The following is a 9,176-nucleotide window of genomic DNA, read 5'->3' as shown; positions in this document are numbered from 1 at the left end:
GCATTTTTTTTCAAGATTCTCCATTTCAAATGCTTTCGATGAATATTGCTGATTTCATCGATGAAATGTATAAAAATTCTTATTTTTATTAAATCATCCACATATAAGGAAATCAAATAAATATAGATCCATGTTCATCATTCTTTAACAATAGATTTACATATTTTTAACTCTTGATGCACCCTTCCAACACAAGCACTATAAAAAAAGAATTTATAAATTTTATCAAGTCCTAATCTTCATGCTTGTTTGAGACCATGTATTAAGTAACATATCACATGTTTTTGAAATTAAGAGGCAAACAAAATGAGGGCTAGCCCATAATAGAAACAAAAACTAATAGAAGACTAGTTGGAAGTCATTACCATGTAATTACCTAACCCCATTTCTTCATATCAAAAACCCACCCATAAGCATGATAGTAAAATAAGTACTGCTAAAAACCATGAAAGTATTAACACTATACATAAACTTGTCCATCACATACAAGTTGGTCATTTAAAACCAGCACAGTATAAAAATTGAAAAGAGCCCAAAGGCCAAGCAAGTAACTAACTACCATAAGCAAAAAATTGAATAGGAAGCCAATCATTAGCTAGGAAGCCATATAGTGAGCAAGAAGTCTCCACCTCCTTGTAATTGGTTGCACCATCCCTTTTAGCATGCATGCAATAGAGGCCAGTGGTCATCGAGTGCATAACATGCATCGAGAAACTGATAACCTTGTCGAACTTATCTTCTAGGTTTGCATTCTTTTTTATCAGGTTGACAATGGACCTCTCCAGCTTGTCCACCTCCAGATTTGTTTCCACCATGGCATCTTTCTGTTGAGTGTGATCTCCCCCCAACTCCTTACCCTTATGGTCCCCATCTCCTCCAGTGACCTCCACCTTGGTATATTTATTAAATATGTGAAATTTTTAATAGTATAAATACTTTTAAAATTATATGATAATTTAAGATATTTTAATTTTTAAATAGTTTACTATCTACCTAGAGCTAATAATTAGTAGGTTGCATGAATTTATCTTGCATATTCATGATAGTTGATTTACTATAACCAAATTTGTATCTTTTATATTATCCATTAGATATAAATGATGCTTTATTAATTTATGATAGTCAATATAATATTCATTACATATAAACAATTTATTAAAATTACATAGACATGCCATTTTATTTTCTTTATATATAACTTATATTTTAAGCATTTATTACTATTTATTCAAGGTTCATTATATATAAATGATGTTTATGTTGTCAATAATTATAAATATAGTTCAAGTAGTTGAGTTTGATTGGTTGAAGCATTAAGTTCTCATTGTAAAAGTCCAAGTTCAAATTTCTACAAAATTATTAAATATTAAATATTTTAGTTTGATCTTCCATTATTCTTATAATTAACAAGTACAACTTGAAAAACTACACAACTTCAACACTTTCCTGAAATTAGGACATCTACATATTGCGTGCGACATAATGTTCTCTCTATAGTTTAGTGGTGTTGTAACTTGCTATTTTGCATAAGAATAAGGCTGAAAAGAAATATTCTTTTATTTACAATTCAATATTGAAAATGCTTGGTAGGCGATTATGATCTTGCTTTGCTAGACGGCTTAAACATCACACACTAAGAGCAAGGTCTCATGCAGCTGCTAGGCTTAATTTGGCTAGCAGCCACTGCTTAGTATTTTTAGGAATAATTTAGTCAGTTTATGGTCCCATGCAACTGCTAATATTGCTGCTAATCATTTTAATATTAGTTTTTTTAATAAAAATTGAATAGAAAATTTAGTGCTTAGAAAATGGAGAGAAGTAAATTAATGATGACAACATGAGAACATGGTGTAAGACTTGATTCCCACTTTAGAAATGTTAAATAATCAAAATTGACAAAATTAAGAGACAATTGAAAAAATGGACACGTGAAAAAGAAGAGCTTAACTTGCTCAGAGAAAAAAATTCTGCCATCACAGTCACAGACATGTCATGATGTCCCTCACGCAGAAAACGAATAAATCTTCAATTCAACTACATCAATATATGAATTCAACTGTACAAAATTAAGGATCCTAATCAAACAACAATTAGATTTCGCTATACAAAATTAAACTGCGTGTTTTGAATTAAAAACTATATGCACAACAATATAGCTCTCTAGTCCAATCCTCAACCATATCTTGAACAGTAAATTAATTTCAAAGTGACGTGGTTTAATTAGATAAGTATTCTTACACGTGAATAAAATATGTGAGTGATGGCTGAATTATTTTTGACATATAAATAGGATCTGAGGGTTACGAACATTAGCAAGCGTTCATCTATCTTCTCAGTTGTGAAAGTTTGTTTAGCGTTTGTTTGTCTTTTGGATTTCAAGGATTATTTTAAATGGGCATTCCAGTGATTGATGTAAAGAACATTAATGGAGGAGACAGGAAGGCCATTATGGCCCGAATCGCAGAGGCTTGTGAGTCTCCCAGATATTTTCAGGTATGTATATGGGTGAAACACGTTTATAAGGAATCAGCATTAATGGAGTTGGTAACGTTCTCTTACCATCATTTTATCATTGTTTTGCTATAATCTCATTTAAGAGCCAGCAAGATTAAAAAAACAAAGTAACATGATTATTAAAAGATAAAAAATGATAGAAAAGGTACGTTTTACTTCAATGGAAAGTTGAATATAAATTCACACATCCCAGCACTACTGTTGTTACTTTTAATTTTAGGTCCCAATCAAACCATAAATTATTCATTACAAACTTGTGTGATTGGTAAGCTCAAATTGACTGAAGTGGTTTAATTTTTTCAGATTACAAACCATGGCATTGACCATCGTCTTCTGGATCGTGTTAAAGAGGTATGTTCACAGCAATATAAGATTAACAGAGAACAACACTTCAAGGGTTCTTCACCAGTAAGGGCACTGAACAAAGTCATTGAAGCTGAATCAAAGGGAAATGATGTTGTGAAGATTGATAATTTGGACTGGGAGGATGTTTTCCAAGTCCACGAGATGAAAGAGACAAATTCTTGGCCTTCAGAACCCAAAGATTTCAAGTGCGTACAATATTCAATAGATAATAATATATAGTACCATGGACATATCTATATTTGATATTTCTATATAAATTCTATAAGCAATTAGCAAACATAATCAATAGAATCAATTCAAATAATTGAACTTTAGTACATATTATTTTCCTATAATCTAGGATCCTATAATCAGAGTAAGCTCTGTAATTCATTTGATTCAATTTGATTGAAAACATCTAGCTCATTAACCTTTTGCATTTTATATAGGGATATAATTGAGGAGTTTCGAGGTCAAATATTCAATTTGACAGAGAAATTGTTGGAAATAATAAGTGAAAGCTTGGGACTAGAGAGAGAATATCTGAAAAGGGTATTTGCAGGGGGGGAGAAGAAGGAGAAGCCATTCTTTGGCACCAAAGTGAGCCATTATCCACCCTGCCCGAGGCCAGATCTGATAAAGGGCATCCGTGCTCATATAGATGTGGGTGGACTCATTCTTTTGCACCAAGATGATGAGGTTCCTGGCCTTCAAGTTCTCAACAATGGCAGCTAGATTGATGTGCAACCAATGCAACACTCAATAGTTGTGAACATTGGTGATCAGATAGAAGTAGTGAGCAATGCAAAGTATAAGAGTGCATGGCACAGAATTGTCCCAACAAAGGATGGAAACCGATTATCAGTGGCATCCTTCTATAATCCCTCATATAATGCAGTTGTGAGTCCTGCACCTCAGCTCCTTGCTCAAGCTCAAGCCAGTGGGAATGCTGCTCATGAATTATCTACTTATCCAAAGTACTCATTTGGTGACTACATGAAGATTTACTTTGAGCAGAAATATGAAGAAAAGGAGCCTCGTTTCAAATCAGTAGGAAGGTTGAATTAACAGTTTTCATGCTGATGGAAATCATAGTCAATAAATTTAACATCTTTTTAAGTATAAGAATATATTATAGGTTCATTTTGAGAGCAACAACAATCTTGGGTCAATTGCCTTAGAGTGCTCCAGTTCATTAGTTGAATGATTGTTCTGTCAATGTAACCGATAGAACGCATGTTCTTAGGTCTTATTCAAGATAGAAATATAAAGATAATTTCACATTACTTCGACTATTAATTGCTCATTATTATGTGTAATAGTAGTGGAAAATACATACTGTCATAATTTCAATCAGATTTAAATAAAAAAATGTTACAGAATATTATCTATAATGTTTATAATGATTTTAATTATTGTATATTTATTCTATTAATATTTCACATTTATGTTTTCTATATAAGCATTATGAAGAAGGTACATGATACAGAAGTTCATCCAGGGCCAAAATTAATATAGGCATTGTGTACTCATGGGAAATGTTATACTAGAGACAAACAATTAATTGAAATAAGAATTTGTAAAGCATACTTGAAAACAAAGATAAATAGTTCAAATTTGACATTACACTCTAATTGAGTGAACCACCACATGACATGGAAAGACTTCAATTAGTTCTAAAAAACATCCATATAAGATTAAATCATTTATGTCGTTGATTTTCCATACATAAAAAATATATTCCACAACTTAAAGGAGACAATCAATTAAATGGGTGAAACTATAATTTAAAACAAATTGTAAATGGCTATTCTATAACATCTAATAACTAAATAGATAATTTATTTTTTTGTCTCAAGTAATGCAACTCATAGTGTGCATCAATTTTTTTTGCAAGCATTCTTTCTCATTATAGTTGAGCTATTGTAACATCTTCTATGAATTCTTGAATGATCCACAACTTACTTCATCTCAATTCCTTCCATCAGCTAAACATTGATCCCACCTCTAGCATATAAAGTTGAAGTACCTAGGTAAGACCATGTAAGCTCTAAGAAAGCACACATTCTTACACTAGTTCAATTGGTTCTTTTAATTCAATAACAATTGTATTTTAGGTAAATAATTTATAAACAAGAAAAGGAGGCCAAATTATCAGAAATATCACATGATATTCAAGTGACAACTTATACAAAACTTGTCAAGTTCCACAAACTTATATTTATTGTTACTAAGACATATTTTGAGCCGAGAAGAACCTAAACTGGGAGTATAGAAAAGTGTAAATTTCAATAGATGGACCCATCTGATAGTACAAATAACTACATCATTAACAAAAGCTCTAGCACAATATACAACAATGCAAAGTGTAAGCCATTTAAGAAACACACAACTATTAGACTAAAAGCATCTAAAGAAAATATGAAAAATCATACAATCACTTAAATGCCATTTGAATGGAAAAAAATAATGATATATCCTTTCTATTGTTTCCAAATAAATTGTGTTGATCATTTTACATCAAAGCAATACACATTAGTAGAAAATTACTAAAAATGTAATAGAATAATTGAATAATCACAAAGAGATGTGATTTTCCCAATACTATTAAATAATATTTTTTTATTTATGGCTGACAACTAATGTATTATATCTTAGGCCTACTCTTTATTTTAATTTTTTGTATCTTGTCAGCCTAGTCAAGTTTTTTTGTAATCCTTCTCTAAAGTCCTTTATAAGGCCTACTTGTATGCTCTTGTACAAAAGCATTTTGGATTATTTTCTTTGTATTGCAAATTTCTTTGGATTTCTATTCCTCTTGACATTTCATAATTGTAAGATCTTCTCTACTTGGCTCTCACAGTTTTGGTGGGATTCAACCCTCACCCTACTCTGTCCCTTGTACTACTTTTCTTGGATCAGGCAAATCTGGGTGCCATCTTGGTTTGCAAATATAATATTGTGGTTTAGTGATAAATTACTATTTATTTGTGTTGGTGTAAATTCATGAGTTCTGCTAATATTTGGGTGATTCATATCCACTTTAATATTTCTTTTTGATCTCACACTTTCTTGGTAATTCCATCTCCTCGACCCATATAGCCTACCAACCAAAGTACCTATAAGCTTCACCATACATCACTTGTGACCTTATCTTTGTAAAAAAACTCAACCCCCTCTATCAACTTTCCTTACCATACACCCATTTATATCTTTGGTATGTTGAACATTCCTCCCATATTCTTTGTATGCCATCTACACATACTAAAACCATATGAGCATCTACTTCCACACTATATGGTCCTCTCTTCAACCATACTATACAGCAATTTCTATTTTCTTTCATATGCAATTATTTTTTTGTACATTCCTTCTCCTAACGTACTCCTTCTCTCCATATAGATTGGGAACATTATAGTGGTATCAAAGCTAGTGATCTTGTTGGCTTATTGGTAACATTGGATGTTGCCAAGATCACGATCAATAGGAAGAATGGGTGATTCAAGTACTAAGATGGTGCTGCAAATTCTAAGGGAGATAACAAGAGGACAAAAAAAACTAAGTTTAGCTTTGTTGAATGGACAACAATAGCTCGATGAGACCTTGGTAACAGGGAAAGAAAAAATTGGTGAGACCCTTTGACTTTTGGTAGAAGGAACGGCACAATGGGCATGATGATAATTTTTTCAATGTGAGGCTTCACATAAAGCACTCCCACACATGACCAATAAATCTGGTATTTCCTAAATAATGTGGGGAACAAGATCTTACCTTCATCAAGATGCAAGACCAATTCTGACAAGACTACTTTGATGCCAGTTTTGGAGCAGAACTATCGTTCAAAGATTATGTGGATTTGTTGATGAGATATTCTAGGAGGAAGGCAAACTTAAATGATGAAATTAAATGAAATATTAAAAAGGTAAAATTATCATTCTTTGATATATTCTGGTATACATCATTACAAGCATGACTTTAGAAGGCTAATACATACTTCTATCTTAACCCCATACCTAAAGAAGATGTAATCAAGTTCGCAACACTTTACTTGGAGAAATCACTAATGAGTTGTAGCACCATGGGATTATTACCCTCAATCATGATCGAGTCACTTCATATACCAACTCCATGAAGAGACTTATTAATCACTTTGACAAAAAGGATCTGAAACCCAACTACGAAGAGTAGACATAACTAAACCAAATTTGATTGAAGAGATACATCACAAAATTTTAGAGGCTATTAGTACTAGTGACTGACATGTTAGACAGAAGACTTATTATCTTATTCTTGGATGGATTGACCAAACCCTTAAAGGATTGGGTGAGGGTTTTAACCCCAACACACTTGTGGCATAAATCAAGAAGGTGCAGAACATGACAACATCCAATTAGATTTTTAAAGATTGACACTATTTTTTCCTCCTATAACTCTTTTTCTATAATAGTTATCAATGTGTTTATTGAAAATTTAGTTTGTTAACATTCATACCGAATGTGTGGAGGTGGTATGTTTTCTTTATCCTCAACATTTCATATTTTATTTGTGTTTAAAGTTGACCTAACTCTAATTTGGATATATATGATTTTTGATGCATATTTTCCTGATTTAAAATTTTCTTTTTTTGATTGCAAGACTTAAATACAGAGATTATAGCTATTTTTCAAAAAAAAAAAAAAATCTCTTAGATACTATTCTTCTATGAGTGTCCAATGTAGAGGTTTATTTAAATTGATAACAAACCTCTATTCAATTCACATCAAAAAACATATACCTAAACAATTCAAAATATATATCAAATCCATAGTCATTAGGAATCTCATTTTGAGTACTTGTGTCATGTAAAATGACATATCTTTAGTGTTCCATTTGAACATAGTAATTGAGCCTAGAAGCCATGAAAAGAATTGAAAATCTTATAGCATTTGCAAAGGACTTCTATTTTGCTACTTTTTCTAGAAACCAACTTTCTATCAAAAGCGCTTCCATAGTTTTGATCAAAAAAAAATTGAGACAATTTTGATAAAAACTATCTGACCTAGTTAAGCTTGGGTTAAGGGAAACCTAGATAGTTTCAATCAAAACTATATTACAATTTCCTAGGTAGTTTCGATCAAACTTCCTACGTAGTTTAAATTGAAATTGCATCAAAACTTCCTAATTAGTTTCGATCAAAATTAAAGTCAGCCTTTTTGACTCTCTTTTTTTTGTAATTTTTTTCTACCCATATAAATAAACATTTATTTATTTCTTTATTTATAATCAAAATAAATAAGATAATTCACACTTTAGTTGGTAGGACATACATTCAGCTTGTCTCTTTTTGAATTTTAAAGAAGAATTTGAGATGGGAGATTAATTAGGACTGGAGATTAATTTAGGTCTTATCAAATTGATCCCCAAAGGAAGGGAAAAAACTCTCATTAAGAATTGGAGACCAATATCTCTCCTAAATGTAACTTAAAAGATTTTTACAAAGATTCTATTAGCAAGAGTGGAGAACATCCTTCCCAAGGTCATTAATCCTAAACAAACAAGCTTTGAAAAAGAAAGGTAGATGTATGAAAAATTAATAACTTGTTGGGAAACTTTGGATTATGCCAAAACCTTCAAAAAAAATGTTGGGATTCTTCTTATTGAGTGGAACTTCATATTTATGATGTTAAATTCTCTTGGTTTCCCTCAATTTTTTTGTATCATGGGGGCCACTCTACTGAAGGATTGTAGAGCTACAATTGAAGTTAATGGGGTTACATTAAATTTCTTTGATTTATCTAGCTCTATAAGGAAAGGTTGTTCATCAAACCCTTTTATATTTATTATTGTTGTTGATTCTTTGCATTACCTATTAAGAGACAATTTTCTTTCTCTTAAGATCCATGGTGATGTTCTTCCTAACAAAGAGGATATCTCTAATGTATAATTTGTAGATGATAATGCTATCCTCTTTATTTTAGAAGAAGAAAATATGATGTTTTCAATGGAAAAACTTAACATTTTCTACTCTATCTCAGACAACAAGATCTCTTTCTCTAAGTCTATCTTGCTAGGATGGGATGATCAAGTTTGAGAATGGTGCAACAAGTATAACATTAGCTAGGGAGGACCAAATAATGTTATTAGATATTTAGGTATTCCTTTTGCAGTCAATCCTAATATTAACAATATGTTGCTATGGATCAAGGAGAATGTTATTGCTAAGATTAACAAGTGGACCTCTATATATCTCTCTCTGGTAGGTAAAGTGCAAGTTTGTCAGAAGATATTATGTTCTTACACAAAATACTTTTCTTCAGCTTGGTTATTTAATGTTAGTT

General features: G+C 31.5%; 1 protein-coding gene across 1 annotated transcript; it reads left to right on the top strand.

Moving 5' to 3' along the window:
* Positions 1-2,327: 2,327 nt before the first annotated feature.
* On the top strand, positions 2,328-4,145 carry LOC149559757 (1-aminocyclopropane-1-carboxylate oxidase-like). The gene is made up of 3 exons (XM_089823499.1): positions 2,328-2,493; positions 2,818-3,065; positions 3,309-4,145. The coding sequence occupies exons 1-3, from the start codon at positions 2,392-2,394 to the stop codon at positions 3,592-3,594; spliced, it is 636 nt and encodes a 211-aa protein (XP_089679625.1). The 5' UTR covers positions 2,328-2,391; the 3' UTR covers positions 3,595-4,145.
* The last annotated feature ends 5,031 nt before the right edge of the window (positions 4,146-9,176 follow it).

This window comes from Cupressus sempervirens, chromosome 4, assembly GCF_028749045.1.
Source record: "Cupressus sempervirens isolate cs-2001-9-10 chromosome 4, ASM2874904v1, whole genome shotgun sequence".
NCBI lineage: Eukaryota > Viridiplantae > Streptophyta > Pinopsida > Cupressales > Cupressaceae > Cupressus > Cupressus sempervirens.
The sequence above is the reverse complement of the archived record's forward strand: the minus strand, read 5'-3'. Positions and strand labels throughout refer to the sequence as shown.